This window comes from Gallus gallus, chromosome 2 (genome assembly GCF_016699485.2).
Source record: "Gallus gallus isolate bGalGal1 chromosome 2, bGalGal1.mat.broiler.GRCg7b, whole genome shotgun sequence".
NCBI lineage: Eukaryota > Metazoa > Chordata > Aves > Galliformes > Phasianidae > Gallus > Gallus gallus.
This window is the reverse complement of record NC_052533.1, coordinates 109,963,200-109,984,632: the sequence shown is the minus strand read 5'-3', so window position 1 is coordinate 109,984,632 and position 21,433 is coordinate 109,963,200. Positions and strand designations below refer to the sequence as shown.

The 21,433-nt window shown below is 38.1% G+C and overlaps 1 protein-coding gene across 2 annotated transcripts in view; it reads left to right on the top strand.

The window, feature by feature from the left end:
• The window catches only part of ATP6V1H (ATPase H+ transporting V1 subunit H), a 66,351-nt gene that overhangs the window by 6,750 nt on the left and 38,168 nt on the right, over window positions 1-21,433 (top strand). For both annotated transcript variants that reach the window (NM_001197326.2, XM_040685643.2), the window contains exons 3-13: window positions 160-262; window positions 864-953; window positions 2,744-2,857; window positions 4,485-4,589; window positions 6,028-6,081; window positions 8,722-8,819; window positions 10,090-10,282; window positions 14,064-14,242; window positions 15,031-15,156; window positions 17,359-17,460; window positions 20,923-21,036. In NM_001197326.2, coding sequence (NP_001184255.1) covers window positions 160-262; window positions 864-953; window positions 2,744-2,857; window positions 4,485-4,589; window positions 6,028-6,081; window positions 8,722-8,819; window positions 10,090-10,282; window positions 14,064-14,242; window positions 15,031-15,156; window positions 17,359-17,460; window positions 20,923-21,036 — 1,278 coding nt within the window. The remainder of the gene's footprint in view (window positions 1-159; window positions 263-863; window positions 954-2,743; window positions 2,858-4,484; window positions 4,590-6,027; window positions 6,082-8,721; window positions 8,820-10,089; window positions 10,283-14,063; window positions 14,243-15,030; window positions 15,157-17,358; window positions 17,461-20,922; window positions 21,037-21,433) is intronic.

The following is a 21,433-nucleotide window of genomic DNA, read 5'->3' as shown; positions in this document are numbered from 1 at the left end:
TTCATTGTATGTGATACTAGTTGCAGAAAGGACCCCTTTATTTTCTGCTGTGGAATGTAGGATTGGTAAAGCGGTACTGTTGAGATATCAAGTTGAAAGAAGGATGTTTTGAAATAATCTGCTTATGTGATACTAATGGTTCTGTGTTTTGGTTTTCAGAGGGCAGATGATCTCTGGTGAAGACTGTGAGTTTATTCAAAGATTTGAACAGAAAAGAAATCCAGAAGAGAAACAGGAGCTGTTGCAAACAGAAGGCAATCAAGTAACTTTCCTTTCTTTTAATAATACCTTTTTAGGGGAAGAGGATGGAAGGAGACTTTAAAGTAAAGTTGACAACGCAGTTAAGACATTATGTTATGGAAGAAGTACAAAACCTGTATAAAAAGATACTTTTTTTTTTTTTGCTGGATGTACACTCAGCATTCATTTAACCACCTGGTATATTATTATTAAATAGGCAGGCAGGAGAGAGGGTGAAAACTGGGAGACGTACTGAAGACATACAGCTTTCTGTTTTTGTTTTTTTTTTTTTCTACCTTAATTTTAGACTATCCTGTGTGGTTATTTTTCCCCAAATTGTAGTGTTTGACAACTATGTAATAGGTAATAATTTGCATAGTGACAGAGGCATATATTGTGAATGTCATATGCCACGCTAATTACAATGCAGCTGTTCGAAGTTCTGTGTTCCATGTGACAGAAAATTTTCTTGTAATGTAATGCCAAATGGTATCTCTATTGCAATTAAGATGTTGAGATGCTCAATGCCCATGTAAGACTTTACAGGATCTCATTAATTCACAATTTTACGTTATCAAAAGGAATGATGATGATTACTAACATTAATGTCTCTTATTTTCTAGTGTGCTAAAACATTTATAAACTTGATGACTCATATCTCCAAGGAACAGACAGTTCAGTACATCCTGACTATGGTTGATGATATGCTACAAGTAGGTCAATAACCTGTCTTATTTTTAAGTCTTTAAATGAATGTTAGAATGCTTACTGAAGTATCCTTCAAGCTTACATAGGTTTCATATTCTATGAAACTTGAAGGTTCTGTCTTCAGAAAGAAGTTAAATGTCAGAGCTAAAGTTGCATGGGTAATTTAGTCTTGCATATACGTGTTCATATTCTAAAAATAAATATGCCTATATGTTTATCTGTCAGTTCTCAATCCTATTTGATGCAAAACGTGGATATTCAGGAACAATTTGTGACCTCAGCCATTTCCTAGTGAGTAGATAGGATATGACAACTAACATGAAGTTGTTGAAGCTTTTCCTATGAAAGTATCATTTTGGCCACCCGTTGCAAGAAGGCATAGTTCTTGCAGCTTTGGATTACCAACATATGCTATACACTAGGACAATATGTTCTGAAATTTTGCATAGTTAGAACTGGAGACTTATTTTTTTGACTGAGAACACATTGAAGTTGTTGTGCTTTCCTCCTTTAAATCCTATCTCTTTCATAGCTGTTGTAAAATGAACTCATTTTTGATGATTTTAGCTGGACTTCATGTAGCACAGGTGTGAATGTTAAGTGATTTATGTGATCAAACGCGTTTTTTATTACACTGGTCATCACGAAGCTGGAGCTGTTCATTAGTACGCTATTCCTGAGACCTTAGAGTTGTCATTTTCTTTTTCATTCCATTGTTTGAACAGCAGACAGTAAGATATTTTTGTGTGGCTTTTGATACATGCCTGATAGAATACTAAACACTTGGATAATAAGACTTAGATCATGTATGCATTCAGATCATCTTGTGCTGAATGCATGGCACTTCAGTAAGTGGGCTTGCCTAGCTAATTTTTGGTCCGTAGTGTTGTTACTAGGGTAACCGTGGAGGAAAGACCTTCAGTTAGTGGGGTTTGATAAATTTCATGGAGTAGTGGAGACTGAGATATTGTACTCATGCAAGTTGTCTTCTTATAGTGTTTTGAGCAGGTTTATCTTCCTTGATAGAGTTTTATACTTGTTTGTAGTACCTTGACTTCAAAGAGGAAGCATCTCTTTAGAATAACAGCATATTATCCACAAGCTAGAAAGCTTGTGGAAATGCTGAGGAAGAACAGGAATTCAAATATGGCATTTTCTTAAAGAATGTGTTTAAAACAACTGGGAATTATAGCTCCCCTTTCTCCTTTAGATTTTCACGTCTTCTCTGATCTTCTTCAAGGTCATAGGTGCTTTGCACAACTGTTAATAGACAAAATGCTAGAAGCAGCTATGTACGATGCCCTATTTCAGGTACTTGTGATATCTTGTGGTTTAGCCTAGAAGATCTCCAGAGCAGATTTGTAGTGTTTATGTCTTCTTGGTGCTCAGGTTGCCTGAGGTGACAGCTGAACCAGGTTTTGTATGGAAGTAACAACATGTGGAAAACTTTGTATAGACTTCATTGAAGAGGAGTGGTGTTCCTCTATGAAAATAGCAGTGTTTTAACTAGTCTCTCACTCTCTTATTCTGGTATATTTTTTACTGAATCAAGTATTGGAGCACTGAGAAACAACTAGGGTTTCCAAGTTCAATTCTACCCTTCCTATATCTCTAACTTGGTTACTGCTGAAATTGATTGTATCTGCAAGTATCTATTGAACTGAAAATTTTCCAGGGGCTGGTAATGTATACTAGCTTATCAATGTAATGAGGAGCAAAAATATTTGTCTTATGTTGAATGTTTTTGCAGGTCTCTCATTTTTATTTTTTTTCCCGACTCTCTTAATTTCTACAGGAAAATCATCAGCGTGTTTCTATCTTCTTTGATTATGCTAAACGTGGTAAAAACACTGCATGGTCCTACTTTCTGCCGATGTTGAATCGACAGGATCTTTTCACTGTTCATATGGTAAGCTTTCAATAAATCTTGGTAGCTGGCATAGTAAAATGCTGTTTTTGATTTTCTTTTGGAGATTTTGGTGTCTGAAACTTAATCGGCTGCTTAGACTGCAGTTTTCCTCTTGCAGTCTAATTGTCATTCTTGGTATAAGCTGCACTTGACTACTGTTTAGAAGGAAAGGCTGTATTGTTTGTTGACATTGTCTTTTTCTGAGAGACTAGAGCAGGTTTTCAGTACTCAGAAAAGAAAGGGCTTTAGAGTTAGGCACAGTAAGACAACCTTGGTGACAACTGTCAGTTAATGGTTGTCATGCTTTATGAATATTAGAATTCAAGGTCTAATCCAGTGGTGGGAAATATCTTTATCTCACTGCAGATTATTATAGCAAATTACAATAATGCTGCTTGAAGTCTGCTTACAACGGCTTGAAAACGTACTGGTGAAGAAATGGTGGTTTTACTGTTGTGGTGGGTTTACCCTAACTGGCAGGAAGACCCCTACTCAGTCGCTTGTCCAGTCTTGCCCAATGCGATGGGGAGGTATCAGAAGGGTGGAAGTGAGAAAAATGGTAATTTGTGATAACGACAGTTCAGTAGATGAAGGGGAGAGGTAGGAAGGGAGGCAAAACAAGAACAAAACAACAAATTATGGATACAAGGATCTCAGAAACACGGCAAACTGGAGATCTAGTATTGCGTGTTTCAGAACAGAAGGGTTTTTCAAGTTACTTGACTGTGTTCAGAAGTGGATTTGACATATTTGAGGACAGACATCATTGTACTCTCATCTGTACTCCCTCCAGCAAGCAGTGATAGTGCTGTATGTATCTGTATACAGTACAGTGCAAAGGTGAACGAAATGGTCTTTCCACTGCATCACGGAGCTGCATGCAGGCAAACTGACCCTTGCCTCAGTAACTTCTTATTTAGACTGCTTCTTTATATGCAAATATTCCATGATCACTGTGATCTTTGAAATAGGCTCAAATATTTCTGCAGTGTAGAGTTAGTTTGAAATTATTTGGAAAGGCTGGTATAGGTGTGCAGTCTTTTGGTTCATTGTATGTGTTCTTGCACCACAGGCTTCATGAAAACTCTGAGCCTTGCAACATTTTTGCCTCAACTTCATTATTAATCTTTGTTTCCTTTTGGTTTTCTGCTCTTCTTTTTCTGGGCTGGAATTTTCTTCCATCTTGAAAATGACTTGCTTCAGCTTAAGGGGAAAAAAAAAAAACCAACACAACTTGAATAGCTTGCAGCTATTAAGCAATTATGGCATACACCAGTGCAGAAATAAGCACACTCATGTATGTTTTAGACCATTAAGTGTCATAGGGCTGATGGATTTCTGACTGATGTTAGCCTGTTGATAAACCCATTCTTCTTTGTAGCTTTTTGTGAGCTTTATCAGCTACAGCTATCTGATAACATTCTGAGAATATACCACTTACTAGGGAGCAGATGCAAAATAAAGCAGAGGAACCCAAGTTACCTGGAATAGAGGTCCTCTTACATAGGAAACAGGGAGTTTTCTCTAGGGGGTCATCTTTTTGTTTAAACTTGATTTCCAGATGCCCTCTAACGTTAAATCCTGAAACTGTTGTGTCTGAAAATCTTTTTCTTGTGTTCTCTTTCAGGCAGCAAGAATTATTGCCAAACTGGCTGCCTGGGGGAGAGAACTTATGGAAGGCAGTGACTTGAATTACTATTTCAACTGGATTAAAACTCAGCTCAGTTCACAGGTAAAAATCTACTTCTGCTTACATGTTAGAATGACTTTGGAAACACCAGTTCTTGAAATTTCAACTTAAAATTCTGAATTAAAAATAAACTTTTTTATCTGATTGGTTGATGTTCATTCTCTTCTGGACACTAAGAAGAAAGCATGAGACTTTTTTTCCTTTGTCTGTTGGTGTGGTTTTGCTTCTCATAGCTTATTACTAGGATGAAAAATCCCATGGCAGCAGGAAGTGAACGTGGAAATGGTTTTCCAGCTTACTATGCTAAATATTTTAAAATTTTTAAAATTTTTATTTTCCACTTGTAGCTGAATAAATTCTGATTTATTTGGACAGTATTTGTATGACATTAGCTTAATGTGAGCTGCTGGCTTGTCCTTCAAGTATGAATCTTTCTCATTTGAATTCATTTTTTGAATTTATTTACCCTGTTCTTCACCTTATCAAAACCTAATGGTTTGTCATTCTCTAAGGTAGTTTTGTAACAGAAGTGGATTACAGAGAATAGAAAAACATAATTCAGTATACTTATTAAATGTATTTTTCAAATTGTATCATAAAATCATAGAATCAGCAAGGTTGGAAAAGACCCACAGGGTCACCCAGTCCAACCATCCACCCATCACCAACAGTTCTCGCTAAACCATATCTCTCAGTGCAACATCCAAACGTTCCTTGAACACTGCCAGGGTTGGTGACTCCACCACCTCCCTGGGCAGCCCATTCCAGTGCCTGACCACTTTTTGAGAAGTAATATTTCCTAATGTCCAGCCTGAACCTCCCCTGGCGCAGCTTGAAGCCATTCCCTCTAGTCCTGTCACTAATTACACGAGAGAAGAGGCCGACCCCCATCTCACTACAACCTCCCTCCCTTCAGGTAGTAATAGAGAGCAATAAGGTCTCCCCTGAGCCTCCTCTTCTCCAGACTGAACAATCCCAGCTCCTTCAGCCGCTCCTCATAAGGCCTGTGCTCCAGACCCCTCACCAGCTTTGTTGCCCTTCTCTGAACAGGGCCTCAATGTCTTTCTTACAGTGAGGAGCCCAAAACTGGACACAGTACTTGGGGTGCAGCCTCACCAGTGCTGAGTACAGGGGGAGATGTAGATTTATTAAGAGTTCTAATTTTTTTTTTTACCTTAAAGAAAAATCCTTTTTTTTTTTCAGTTGGAATTTCTTCTAGAAAGATTTGAGGAAACAGCTTTTAAATTCTAGAATAAGGATGGAAAAATGGTTTTTAGTTTAAGTGTGGATTTACTCAGTACAAGTCATGATGGGGTGTTTGTGAAATAACTACATTATACTACTGTAGTATATTAAGCAGAAGAAGTATCTAATATTCTTAGCTTTTAGAAGGATGGGAGAATCAAAACAGTGTTGGGAACAACTCTTCTGTAAGGATGAAGGACAGCTCTTATTTTCAACTTCTGTATTTTTTTGCTAGAAGCTACGTGGTACAGGGGGTTCTGTGGAAGCAGGAGCAGTCTCCACAAGTGATGTGAGTATTTATTTAAGATTTGTTAATTTGGTATTTAGGCAAACGATATCTGCTCCTCAGATTAAGGTGCAGAAGTGTTCTGGGGTCAACAATAGAAAATGGAGTTGGAACTGTATTACAGAATGCCAGGTGATGGCGCCAAGGAATAAAATTATTTTGGAAAACGTTTTCATAGAAAATACTGGCAGTGGAAGTGTATATTTTACAATTTGGATTGGGTTGTTAAAAACTGCGGATGTATCTAACATCCTCATTGTGAAGAAGGGATGGGCAATTAATTTAACGTTTGCACAATGCTGTTTAGCACTGAACTGTCTCGATAGTAGAAGACAAAGTATGAAGCTTATGACTCTTATAATGTGCAGAACTTGAAAAGGCATATTGGATATTATAGCAACATTGTCCCTCAAATCTCTGTAGCATGAAATTACAAAGAGTGCTTTCGGAGCTATAATGCTGTTCATATTTGAATAGCCTGAATTCAGGGGAGGGTAGATAATCATTTTCTCAAAAGTATTCATTTATACTGAATTGCAACGTAGCTATAATGAGTGTTGGGCTTAGAGATAAACTTTGGCAGTATAGCAAATGCAAGTGATCGTAACACTTGATTTTTGACTTTGTTGTGACACAGACAGTTTATTGTGGCTCTTGAATGTGAAGTAGAATTCAGTGTGGTTTTTTTCCCCTCTTGCAACCTGAAAGTGTTCATAGTCTTTCAGAAGACTTAAATATGAACTTGGAATTTGTTTCTTTTAGAAAAGTAGTTATAGCTTTGAAGTGTTAGCCTCCTATAGAGAAAAGCCTTTTAAATTACCACCTGACCAGAATTTAAAATAGTAAAGATGAAAGGCTGGTATATATCACCATGGATGGGGGGGGAAATTACAGCCTGAGCATGGAAGTTGAAGTATGTCAGTGTTTGTGTGTAGCTCCATGTCCCATACTGCTAGGCTTTGTTAGGTTTTGTCATATGGCTATATGACAGTAAATAGTTCTATTGCATACCGTACCATTCATTATAGAGCTGTAAACTATTCCCTTGGCTAGGGATCTGTATTGATTGTGCTCTACTGCTGAATAAATGTACCACTGTAAGGTCTCAAAGCAGCAGAACCCTAGGTTAATTAAGTTGAGCAAGTTTGCTGTTGACATCATTACAGTGTTTCTGATTTGAGATGTAGATTGTGCAAGATTTTCAAGCAGGTTCTAATTTATTGTAAAGTAAATTAGGGATGCAGTTGTAACATTTTAGATAGGGAATGCTGTCTGGGATTTGTTGTGAAATTTCAATTATAACAGTGTTAGAAGAGAATGCTTTAATGATAAGCACCTTAAAAAGCTTGGTAATACGTACGTTAGTAATGCAGATAAATTAATAGATTGTTTCAGGTGGACAGAATATTTCTGTGTTTATAGTTGCTTTATTTACATGAGTGAATACCTACCTATCCAGTGAAACAAATGTTTTGAATCTAGATGTCCAAACTTAGTTTTTACACAAAGATCTTGATAGAGATGAATTCATTCTGAGATACTCACCAGATGTTAAGTTCTCTTTATTGTTTCTTATCTTTTCATATGGGATTGCCTAGTTTTTTTTTTTTCTCCAATAAACATTGGAGAGGTTTGACCTTCTACTGTCTAACTGATCTACTGTGAGACTTTGAAGACCCTTAGTAAAGAAGAGGGCTTATAGGAAAAAATATTTTATTTGTAGCATGTCTGAGTATTAGTGAAGATAATACCAGAAACTGAGAGTAGAGAGAATAAAATGCCAATTCTGCAATACCTTGGGAGTCACTTTTATGGTGACCAAAACCCATTTCTGAACTTCATTTGATCTTATGTTGCTGCACAATAAATGCATGCTTTTAGTGATGAAAATCTGTTTAAACATTCAGTCTGTGATAGTTTGTATAGGAACTGTGTTGAAAGTAGAGTTCAGTGATGCATCTCACAACATTTTCCTGATGGGAAAGATTTAGTCTTGTTCTTCTTTTCTTAGCACAGTATAATGTGCTAAGATTTTAATGAAAAGAGAAAGAAATTAAAGTGTAAGGCTAAAGTTTGACGATGATTTTGCATATTCTTCTTCCTAATGGTATTTTTCTGTATAAATATACATCTCATTATGATGAGTGTGGTTAGGAATTGGATGTGAGAAGAAATCAACCTGGATTCCTTTGGCTACTGAGACCTCCAGCACATTTAACCAGGCTTGATTAAAAAGTTTGTTGTATTTTCCAAAGTTTACTCAATAGAGTAGCAATTGATTCTGCAGATCAAATGGCTTTGGTGCTATAATCAAACAGAACACAGCGTACATGCTAAAAGAATGCATGTTCAGATGGGCTATTAAAATCTCCTTCTGTAATGATAAAATGGTATTGCTTGCATAACACTTCTTTCCTGCTCAAAACCCTTTTCTGTTTGTATTTTGCTTCTCAACTTTTGTCTTCATTTTATTTTATTTTTTAAATAGAAGCTTGTAAAATATTGTAAGACAGCTCACTCTTAACTCTGAAATGTTGCTGAAGAAAAGTGCATTGATGTATGCTAGCAGGGCCTAGTTTGGAAAACTAAGCTTTAACAATTAGCCTCGCCTGTAAGAAGTGATGTGTTCTTCTTTTCCCCTAGAGTTCCCAGTACGTACAGTGTGTTGCTGGATGCCTGCAGCTGATGCTTAGAGTCAATGAATATCGCTTTGCCTGGGTAGAAGCAGATGGGGTAAACTGGTGAGCATTTTTTTCACTATATATGGATATACTTGACCTTACGATAGTATATTCTCCAGTGACCTATTTTGGAATGGAGCTCTCATACAAAAGACAGCTTCTCTGTTTGAGTACAAAATCTATTTGAAAATGAACGTTCATTCTTCTGTTTGACAGTAATGAAACTTGCAGATATAGGTACCACTGTGAGTCCTTGGTACTATTTTAATTTTCATGAAGAACTGTTCAGGTAAGTACCTAAAGCAGATTATAGCTGTTTGCCTTCAGTTTTGGTTCTTTTTTTTTTTTTTTACTTGATAGAACAGGGACTGAAGAAATGAATTTCTTCTCATTTTTGCTGTTCATTTTAGAGTCACTTGGTCTCAAAATATTAGTGAAAGGAGAAAAGTAATTAACATGGCTTCAGCTAGATCTTTTAATACAAACTGACTGGGCATCAGTCAGAGGATTGTGAGCAATTGCGTTGTGCACCACATGCTTTGTATCTATCTTTATCTATTATGATTATTTTCCCTTTGCTTTCTGTGCTACTTAACTGTCTTTATGCCAGCCAATGAGTTTTACTTTTTCCAATCCTCTCCCCCATCCCACTGGTGGGGGAGTGAGTGAACGACTGCCTGCTGGGTTAAACCACAACAACTTGTAAACTGCTTGTTCTATAAGCTCAGCTGAACAAAGTTTCTGCAGAACGTTTTTCTTTCAAGTCCTGTGATACTTTTTCTTCTCCAGTTGTACTCTGTATATGTATCCCATCTCATACATGCTATACCTGTAGAATATCTCCTGAAAACTCACACGTTAACTAGTGACTACTTAAGCTCATTTCAGATGCTCATATGAAGAAATACAATTATGGGAACAAATTGAATCTGTTTAGATTTTGTTCTGCCTTTATATTCCTCTTTGTTAACTCTGGAAAAAGCAGCTCTGTTTCTCCTAGAGTCACAAATGAATGCTCTAAACTTGCTACTGGTAAAAGAATTGCAGTGAACTTAAGACGAATACAGTTCCACAGTAGTTCACGTTGGAAAAGTTTCTTTAGGGCAGAGGAGGAAATATATTTTCAAAAGATGGATTTCTGAACAAGCTGCTTCTACGATGGTAAATACTGCTGCAGGATGCTGTAAACTGTTGTTTACTCAGCTCTTTTCAAAAAGTTCTGTAAAAGGTTACGTATCTCTGGGTATGAAAGCGCAATGTATGCAATAATTAAAGATCAAATGTGCTTAATCATTATTTAAAGATCAAATATATGCTGTTAATTTTTCAGTATCATGGGTGTCTTGAGCAACAAATGCGGCTTCCAGCTTCAGTACCAGATGATTTTCTGTGTGTGGCTGCTAGCATTTAGCCCTCAAATGTGTGAATATCTGCGTCGGTATAATATTGTTCCAGTGCTGTCAGATATTCTTCAGGAATCAGTCAAAGAGAAAGTAACTAGAATCATCCTTGCAGCATTTCGGGTGAGTGTTGGATTACAATTGCACTGTACTCATTTCTCAATTGATTATATCTCAGATGCTGCTGATGCACAGCTGTTTCTGTTAGGCATTATCAGGTGTCTTGGACTGAATGCTTAATTATCTTTTTATGTGAGCTGAACTTTGCTTCAGGTAGTAGATATGCTACCTGAAGTAGATTATAGGTAATACATGTTTACTATTCAATGTTGTCTTAAAATAAGGTTGACAAAAATTCTATTAGTGTAGGCATCTAATAATTCTAATTCTATTAGTTTGCCATCTTCAGTTCAAGGTTTTATCTATTAGTGCTAGTCTAAAAGTCTGGAGTTTACTAACCATACATTTTGCCCTATGGATCAATTAGAATTAAATGTAATGAAAATATTGAAAATAAAACTTGATTTGAAATATTATTTTAACCAGGTGTCTCTTTGGCTGGCTAACTGACTTGAATTTTATCTACATGTCCAAAAATGTTTTTGTGGTCATTCTGTTAATGTGGATGAGGATATCTGTGTAAGAGTGCTTAGTTGTCTGTGCACTACCTGAAGTTCTTAGATCTTATTGAAGTTAATCTGGAGTAACTAAGCATTGAGGCTTTATGTTTTCATTGTGAGAATACAAGTTTGTGTTATAGCTGCTAACTGCATGTACACATGGTCTTACGTACATGCTTCTCAAGTGTCTTGTATATGATAATGGACTACTTATAAAAACTTAGAATCCTTGTGTCCTGAGTAGGAGATGTAGATCTTGGATACTGTTTATTTCTCTGGATGCTAGGTGTGTTCTAGTAGTAGGTGTTGAAAATAAATTTGCATGGAGAGAGATCAATCCTTCCTTCCTTACTTGCTATGCAACAGTAACTAGTTGTGTGAAGGTGCTTAATCCTATGACTTAAATGGTCTCGGTAATCAAAAGCATCTGCCACTTTGAAAAACTTCTGAATAAGGTAGATGATAGAAAACATGCTATTTATCCTATAAAAAGAGGTCAGCGGTGTAAGGTATACAGTAGGAATATTCTTGCTGTATGCACCTCTGTACATGTTTTAATATGCTTTAGGGTCATAAAATCACAGAATGGCCTGGGCTGAAAAGGACCTCAAAGATCATCTAGTTTCAATCCTCCTGCTGTAGGCAGGGTTGCCAACCACTAGACCAGGCTGCCTAGAGTCACATCTAGCCTGGCTTTGAATGCCTCCAGGGATGGGGCATCCACAACCTCCTTGGGCAACCTATTCGAGTGTGTCACCACCCTCTGCATGAAAAACTTCTTCCTAATATCCAACCCAAACCTCCCCTGTCTCAGTTTAAAACTATTCCCCCTTGTCCTATCACTGTCAACCCTTGTAAAAAGTCATACCCCCTCCTGTTTATATGCTCCCTTCAAGTACTGGAAGGCTACAATGAGGTCCCCCTGGAGCCTTCTCTTCTCCAAGATAAACAAGCCCAGTTCCCTCAACCTTTCCTCATAGGAGAGGTGCTCCAGCCCTGTGATCATCTCAGTGGCCCTCCTCTGGACCTGCTCCAAGAGCTCCACGTCGTTCTTGTACTGGGGGCCCCAGTCCTGGACACAGTACTCCAGATGGGGCCTCACAAGAGCTGAGCTGGGGACAATCACCTCCCTCTCCCTGCTGCCACCCCTTTTTTAATGCAGCCTGGAACACAGTTGGCCTTCTGGGCTGCAGGCGCACACTGCTGGCTCATGTCCAGCTTCTCATCTACCAGGATTCCCAAGTCCTCTGAAGGGCTGCTCTCTAGGAGTTCTTCCCTCAGTCTCTATAAATACCCAGGATTGCCCTGGCTCAAGTGCAACACCCTACACTTGGCATTGTTGAATCTCGTTAGGCCCACATGGGCCCACTTCTCAGCCTGTCCAGGTCTCTCTGGATGGTTTCGCTTCTCTCCACTGTACTGACTGCACCACACAGCTAGGTGTTTGCAAACTTGCTGAGGGTTCACTGTATTCTGTTGTCTATGTCACTGATAAAGATGTTGAAGAACTCTGGTCCCAAGACCAAGCCCTGGAGGACACCGCTTGTGACTGGCCTCCACCCTGACAGAGAACCATTGATCACAACCCTTTGGCTGCGTCCAGCCAGACAATTCCTAATCCACTGAACACTCCATCCACACTTCTCCAATTTAGAGAGAAGGCTGCGGTGAGGGACCATGTCAGGGGCCTTGCCGAAGTCCAGGTAGATGACATCCACCGCCCTTCTCCCATCCACCAAAGCCATCACTCCATCGTAGAAGGCCACCAGATTGGTCAGGCAAGATCTGCCCTTGGTGAAGCCATGCTGGCTGTCTCAGATCACCTCTTTGTCTTGTATGTGCTTCAACAGGGTAGCCAGGAGATCTGCTCTATGATCTTCCCAGGCATGGAGATGAGGCTCTCTGGCCTGTAGTTCTCCGGTCATCCTTTCTCCTTCACTGCTTAGTCATTCCAAATTAACTTAAATTTCACTATGAAAAGCTTGTAAACCTCTCTTTGGTATGACTTATGTAATAGTATTTTGAGTAGCTTTCTGTGTATGTCTGTCTCACATATATAACTAGGAGTTTTTTGGAAACTCTTTCCTACCTGTTCCTCGAACTTCTTAGGTTCTGTGATCTTTTAACATCTGTGATCTGTTCTTTTGTCAGCACTTACAACTCTAAGTAGGTAATTCAGCTTTTCTTTCTGTAAATTATCTTCTCTTACTGAAATAGAAATGCATTTTTTTCCACATTAATGGCTGCATAGAATTAACTTTAAAAGCTGTAATTTGACTTAAAATTAAGTGGGAATTTTTTTAACATCCATTTGCAGTGTTCTGTCTTACTTAGTAATAATGTAAGTATAGAGGTTCAGTGACATGAACAGGAGTGCAGTCCAATTCCTTCTGTGTGATTGCGTGACTTATTTATATGACTGCATGTTCTTAAGGATCTATTTTTTTTCTATGAACTTCATGTTGTACCAGAAAGTGTAGGTGGCTAGCTCAGAACAATATAATCTGAAGCTGATTGGCTAGAAATGGGATGAATAAATAACACTGGAACTTGACTATTACATTCTGTGTTTGTAGTTCTAGCAATAAGCCTATCTTTGTATAAAACTAGCTAGTTGGAATGTTCCCAAATTCAAAATAAGCTGATCTAAACTAGATACTAGCTCTTGAGTTAGATGGCTACAGTTTTTTGAGGGCTTTCTTGCTTTATACTGTTGCTATGCGAAAAACTAAGATGATAATCCCAGATGAAAGTAGTTGTTTACGGCAGAGGCTCCAGGATTTAGGATATTTCGTTGTGTCCTTTTCCTTTTTCTTTGAATGGTTTTCTGTTTAGTCCTGTTTGACATAGAAAATGATCAAAGTAGGTAAATTAATGCTTCTCTATATTTAAGGTAGCATGCCATCTAGGAGGACAGTGGTTGAAGTGACCCAAGCTTGAATGCAGTGTTGTTTGTGCTGTTCAGCATGCATGTTTGCAAGCAAGAGCCCTGATTTTATTTTTATTTATTTATTTTTACATTCCTCTTGATTTGCAATAGTAACAAATATGAATACTCTTACATAGTATGGTTGGTCCTAGGCAGCTTGCACTGCTAAATATAGATGTAGAGCAGCTACTATTTGGTAGTTGTACTTCTTTGGAGACAGTATTTCAGAAAGTGCTCAATTCTGCCCAATAGTCACTTATTAAAATATGCCAATAAGAATTTCTTAGTGATATTAGTCTTCCAGAATAGTCTGTTCTTTAAAACAAAAATAAAAATCAACCTTTTATTTCTCTAGAATTTGCTGGAGAAATCTACTGAGAGAGAAACTCGCCAAGAGTATGCTCTTGCCATGATTCAGTGTAAAGTTTTAAAGCAGCTAGAGAATTTGGATCAGCAGAAATATGACGATGAAGACATAAGTGAAGATATCAAGTTTCTACTGGACAAGCTTGGTGAGAGCGTGCAGGACCTTAGGTACGTTTTGAAGTGTAAACATTTTCAGAAGCCCAGTCCAGCAAATGTTGGTTTAAAAACCTTTATTTTCTGTTTTTTAAAGCTGTATAATATATGTAATTACAGCTCTTAAATGATGGCTGATAAGGTGTGTACAGAGATTCTGGTTATATAAGTTTCCTATTCAAGTATTTATTGGCTCAACACAAAATCTTCACTTCTGGATATGTAATCTTCGTAACTAATAAACTTTGCAGAAGCAGCTTAGTAGGAGTTTATAGGAGTTCCCAGTTTTGCTAAAGACTGCTTAATTAGTGTTTGCTATCCACGTTAACTCAAGATTTTGATAGCGCTGATGTAGTTCTTGTTCCTTTGTATAAATTGAACTGTACTGTAGTTTATATCAAAAGTTCTATTGTATGAAAGGCAAAGACAGGGATCCTTCACTGGGGAAATTAAATGTAGAATCCATGCAAAACAGCTAGAAAATTCCCAAAAAACAGTTGTGTGTGGGATTTTTTTTCCCCCCTCTTCAGGAATCCTGCTTGAGATGGGTGGAGGGGTACGTGTGAAGACAATTTTCTCTTACATATCATGCCTTTTTCTTTTCTTTTTTTTCTTTTTTTTTTTTCAGCAGTGCCGAACTGTGAGGCAGGGAGCAGTTCTAATGCTCTGCACAGAGCAGTCTTTAGACATGTCAAATGTGTTATAACAAATTGTGCTCCAACTTTCAGGAGGCAGGCTTTGGCATGCAATTCAGACTCCATGGAAGCATAGCCAATATTTCATTCAGGTCTTTTGTGCTGCAGCTCCTTCGATGAGTACAGTTCTGAGCTCAAGTCAGGAAGGCTGGAATGGAGTCCTGTACATAAGTCTGAGAAATTCTGGCGGGAGAATGCTGTAAGATTAAATGAGAAGAATTATGAACTACTCAAGTAAGTTTTCAATTCTTGAATCATGTAATCCTTTAATTCAAAAGTTAAATGAATTTGTATCCCATTTATTTCAACACGAGTGTCTAGAATGAGAGCAAGTAAGGGCATCCTGCTGTTGTTGGAATGGATGGTCGTTCTTGGTCTTTTTCTTACATATATTGTATGGTACTTTTAAAAACTTGTTTTCAAATGCTGAATTGTTCATGTGTTTTTACTGGTTAAAATGTTTTGATAATAGTTAAGCTAGAAATATTTTCTCTTAAATGTAAATGCATACAATTGAGTCTTGTAATACTTCCATTTGGAAAGCAGCTATATACCTTAATTTTCTGTTGTGTGTTATCACTGGTTTGAGTGAACATTTCTCTTGAATAAGTAGGTGTTCAATGCTGTCGTACTGTTTCAAGGAAAATTAAACTTACTGTATGATATACTAGATTAGTGGGCATAGTGCTTAATGGGTTGATGGTTGGACAAGATGATCTTAGTGGTCTTTTCCAATCTTAATGATTCTACGTTTACATTCCACTTTATTTTGTCTTTAGTCGGTCTTATAGAAAATTGTTAGATTAAGCTCACTCTTAAGCTAATCTTTCCTATTGGAGTCAAGTTCTTGTTTGCTGACTTCTGGAAGCATGCACTCAAAAGATGTCAGGTTTTAAACTGCTATGGAAGCTCCTGGTTATCTAATTGCGTTCTCATTAACTGATAATGTGTTTTTCTTTCTATCTGATATTTACTTGTAAGTTTAGGACCTAGCCTACACTTCACTTGATCTCCTGCTTTCTGTTATGTTGGAAGGTGTGATGAGCAAGCTGAGTCTGATCTTTAGGTGTGCTTCAGTCTGATAAGCTCCTCTCTGGTGCTAGCTCCTCTCCTAGGTGCTTAGTATTACGGACAAAAAAATATAGATGCTGCTAGCTGCAACGTAAAGATGATGTTGAAACTAATTTCCTGTAGCGACTGCAGTATTTTGCTGTGTTTATCTCTCCAGGTTTTGGGACAGATGGGCAAATGTTTTGTGCTTGTATTACCACAAGGACTGTGATATACAGCAGTTCCTAAAAATCAGACCAAAAAATAACTTCAACAAACAGCAACACCCCACAAAGCGCGTGGCAAAGATATTCTCGTACCTAAGAATTTCTCACATGTTTGACAAATAACCCTTTCTTCACTTCAAGCTTCATTGTTCTATTTTCCTGTATCTGCCATTCTGCTTGTCTTATAGCTCTAATATACTTTAATTACTGTTGAACATACTGTTCTTTCTGCCTTCCATCATGATTGACTTCTTATGCAAGTGATGCTTGGACTTTTTTTTCCTAACAATTTTGTGTAACAATTTTGTCAACAAAATAGCTGATCTATGAGAAGGGAATTGATTACAAAGTATTATTTTTATCTTCACAGTCTTTAACAGACCAGAACTATTTTTTAGACCGCAACAGTTCACTAAGTAATGAATGTTCTTGAGATAAATTTGTTGATCTTGAACTGTGAGTTCACAGCTGTATAGACTGCACAACTTTAATTTTTAAATGCCATTGCATGACAGTATTTTGTGTAAATTTCTGTGCTGAGCTGAAGAAGGCTGCTGCTGTAAGTTGAAGGGAGGAACAGAGGTGGGGAAATGCTGACGATAGCATTCTTGATGCAGCCTCTTGCTTTGTCATTAGCAGTGGAGTCTTGTAGGTTCCTAAATCCATAGTGTGGGATCCTGAGTGCAGGAGCTGGGGAACAACATGCAAGTGTGCCTGGAGTCTACTGAGTAACAGCAGCAGCAGTGGCTGCCTTGTGTGCTTTGTTTTTGAGTGCTACGTCTGTCCTAGTCTATCCAGTTAATACATACAGCTTACCTGGAACTCTAAACTGATGGCCTTGAAGGCAGCACACACGAATATAGAGGCATTTGTAAATATTGCTATAGGTGTTTGTAGGTGTGACTTACTAGAGAGAATTTAGTGAATGCTTTTAGTACTCTTGCTAATGAAGGCAGGGTTGTCTTTGTTTTAAATGCAGCTGTATACTTGGGGAAAAAAAAATTGCTCTTTGTGTGAGTTTTAGAATGTCATTTGTGTGGTTGCAAACTTAGTTCTAAGCTGATAACATAACAAAAATAAAAACCAAGGAAAGCTATACAAACACACAAAGTAAAAACGACAAAAACCTAGGACTTCTTTGTTTCTTCTCCTTTCCTAGAATCCTGACAAAACTTCTGGAGGTTTCTGATGACCCACAAGTGCTTGCTGTAGCTGCTCATGATGTGGGAGAATATGTGCGGCACTATCCCCGTGGGAAACGGTAAGAAAAATGCTGGTATGCATTGGTGTATTTGGCAGTGTGTTTCTTGACACTGGGCCATGGTATATACTTGACTGCATTTATTTTTCTCTTATATTAAGGTATGCTATTTAGGGATCACAAGTGTTGGTTAAAGGTAATTTACTGGGAAAGTGTTGCAGATTGGAAAATTCAAGTGAGATCTCTGCTTCAATATATTCTAGTGTCCCTTAATAATTGAAAGGAACTTATGTTTAAAGCAGCCGTAAATAACTTTTTCAGTCTAAAGCTGAGACATGCATAGGAATAAATTAAAATGGCTAGTAATAGTTTAGTCACTGTATCATTTTTGCCATTTATAACTATTTAACTTAAAGTACTGATAGGCTATTTCAGTGATGATTATTTGTTTAAAACTGCTGAGGCTTTTGTCACAGTTTATATTGTAATTTCAATAGTGTTAGTACAGATTCAGTTATCACTCTTTAATGTTTTCTTTTTGCTACTCAAATACAAATTTTAATTGAAGATGGAATGTACTGTAAACATATCAAAATATACAGACATGACTATTTTCCTTTGTTTTATGTTAAAAACTCCAAGCAAATAAGTTACTATCTGAATAATTGTATCTCTAAAGAAAAGATACTACTGAAGCAGAAAGGGGCCTTTTGGTTTTGTAGGAATCATGCTTGTCAGTCAGTCACTCAAACGGACATGTGACAATTTTTGCAGCAAAGAAGCAGTTTGTTTCTGGTTTCTGTATAGAGTTTAACTGGAGGGTTGGATGTGACTTTCTAGGCTAGCTAGAAATGTCATGAATATTTCTTTTGTGTACTGCTGGACATGATTCTACCAATGTAAAGATAGCAGACCGTAACTTTGTTTGCTAGAAAGACTTGCTCACTTTAGAAAGACTCCTAGGCCTCATAAATCTTGTAAGCAATTTGAACTGAAGGTATTTTCAGATTATTGGAGCAAATTAACTGTCTCTTACAGGTCTACTAAGAAAGATCAGAGGTGTTCAGTATACTGCTTGTACTTAGCAGTGCTATATATTTTCCAAATAACTTCTGTGTCTTCCAAAGAGATTTATGATGAGTAGTATTTCAAGTGGAGGCAATATATCTTCTCATGTGGAAACTCATGCTGCTGCCTTCAAGGAAGCAAAGCTGAAGGATTAAGAGAGAATACTTCTGCTTCAGGCTGCCCTTTGAAGCAGTTTTATCAGATGGATACTGTAATCCTTAAACAACTTGCCCATATACACTCAAGTGTGGCATTATGATTGGTCTAGTATGGCTGTGCAATTGCTGGACTGAAGCTATGAGGTCAAATGAATGGTCAAACAGAACCTGTATCCAAGGCAATCAGCTCCACTTCAGGTGTGTTCTGCAGTGGATTGGGAGGCCATGGTGTGGAAGGGGGAGTCCTGAAATCAAGGAAACCCCAGGACAAAGAGACAACTGTCAGGAGCCCACAGTCCTTGTGACAGTCTATGAGGAGGTGGAGGTGGAGGTAGGAGCAGTGGCATAACACCCCCTGCCATACACACATATGTAGGAAGTGTCAGTGACGAGGATGAGCAAACGGGGCATGGCACATCACTAGGGTGGTATTCTCCTGGTTGGTGACTAGGACCTGGGCAGAAGGAGGAATGGACCAGTTGAATGAATGGCTGTGTGAATGGTGTTGCACTCAGGGTTTTGGTACTATGGTCTTGGCTGCATCTTTGACAGACATGTTGACATTGGATGAAACACAACTGACCAGGAGGGACAAGAATGTTCTGGGCAGCAAGCTGTCTGAACTGATTAGTTGAGCTATTAAGCTAGATTTGATGGGGTAAGGAAACGTACTTCTGAGTGACAGAGTAGAGCCAGGGAATGCTGACACTTAAGAAAGCAGCAGGAGAAATCTTAGTATTGTTTCCAGGGGCATCTGAGAGGGCTCCTCCAAGAAGGTAACATAGCTGTTAGCTCAGCTTAAGTGCCTCTACACCAATGCATGTACTGTGGGAAATAAGTGTGAGGAGTTGGAAACTGTGGTACAACAAGAAAACTAAGACTAATTGCTGTCACAGAAACATAGTGGGATGAATTACACAACTGGAATAACGCAATTGAGGGCTACAAGAAATTATTTACTCAGAGGGTGGCAAGGCACTGGAACAGGTTGCCCAGAGAAGTTGTGGATGCCTCATCCTTAGTGGTGTTCAAGGCCAAGTTGGATGGAGTCCTGGGCAGCCTGATCTGGTTGTGGTAACCATGACGCACGCAGCCCTGACTTATCTCTTTTTCTGTTCCGAAGGACAAACTGAAATTCCTCAATATATTTCTTTTAACGAAATTCATTGTAATCTGGTTTATTCTGAAGTATGACTTAAGAAATTATAGGACTAAAGGATTAAAAAACTTAATGGCTGTGTGTCTGTTCTCACAAGTCCATTTCTTAACATAATGGCTTTTCATTTGCAGCTATTTACTGCTCCCATGCTTGACTGGTGTTTCACACTTTTTTTTCACTTGTATGTTTCGCTCTGAAAAGGGGTGGTATTCATTGGTTTAGAAGAAGAAGAGTTCAAATGTATTTCAGATGTTTTTTCTCTAAGTGTTCCTCATCTCTTAAATGGATAATCCTTAAGCCTTTGAAGGCTTCAGGAGTTAATTAAAACCTGAAATTTCATGATTTTACCTTCTGCATATAGCACAGACTCAGAGTTCAAGTTCTCTCTAACCTTCCACTTCATATGATGAAATAAAAAAAAAAAACCTGTCTTCTCAAGGCAATAATGAGTTATTTAGCAAGTTGGGTAAAGTAAATGACCCTTTCTGTGAAAAGGGTCATTGCTTGATGGTTAAAAATTAGGGAAGTAGGTAGTGGATAGCAAACTTTCTTCTGATGTTGTGAATTCTTAAATAAATTAAAAAGTGACTTTTTACTAATGCAAATTTCTCATACTACCTACTGAACATGTCAAATAAGAAGTATGTGTGTATGGGAACTGTAGAGTCACAGCCTGAACCACTGATTGATCATGTGGGGAAAGGACCTGGTCAGCCCTGGGAGCACAGGTGAAGGCAATTCACCTGTGTAACTGGAAGGGGTGGAACCTGGCTGCACCTCTCTTAGACCTCATTTAAGGGCTGACTGCCACTGGGGAAGGATCTTGTTCTGGAGATCCCTCCTTGGTGAAGCTTTCCTCCATGAACCTGGAATCTTTTGAGACAGGTGAGCAGTCTTCTTCCCGTCCTTTATAGCACCTTTCTATTGTGCTGGTCCTATTGTAATCACACCCTTGCTGTGATGCCTTTCCCATTGTATTGATTTGCCTGATTGCTACAGTGTTTTAGGAAATACTTTAATAAAATACCTATGACAGCTGATTAAATTTGGATGCCTTGAATATCAAATAGTTGGATAGGATAGTTACCCTCAAGCTGAAGTAATGTGAGAGAAAATTTACTTTTTTTTCTCTTTCAGAGTGATTGAACAACTTGGTGGTAAACAGCTAGTAATGAACCATATGCATCATGAAGACCAACAAGTTCGTTATAATGCACTGCTGGCTGTGCAGAAGCTGATGGTTCACAACTGGTATGTAAAGCTTCTTTTAACAATAAGAAACATTGGGCTAGAAAGGGATACCAATTTTTTAGTATGCTTGTATGGAACAGGAATCAAGTTTTCATGTGGTAAAGCTGTGCTCCTTAAATGGTAGAGTAATATGTTCTTCACTGAGAGTGTGGTTGGACAGTGGAACAGTCTTTCCAAGGAGGATGCAGCCCCAGGCTGCCTGAGTTTAGGAAGTTTGAGATAATGCTCTTTGACATAGGACAACCCAAAAATCTGCATCCTATGTGGAGTTAAAGAAAGGACTTTGTGGGTTCATTCCAGCTCAGAGTATTCTGTGGTTCTATGATGCTAATGTTCAAGATTGTAGCTACATTGTCTATGCTTTTATGGCACTTGAATTGAGTAGCTTGACCTTATG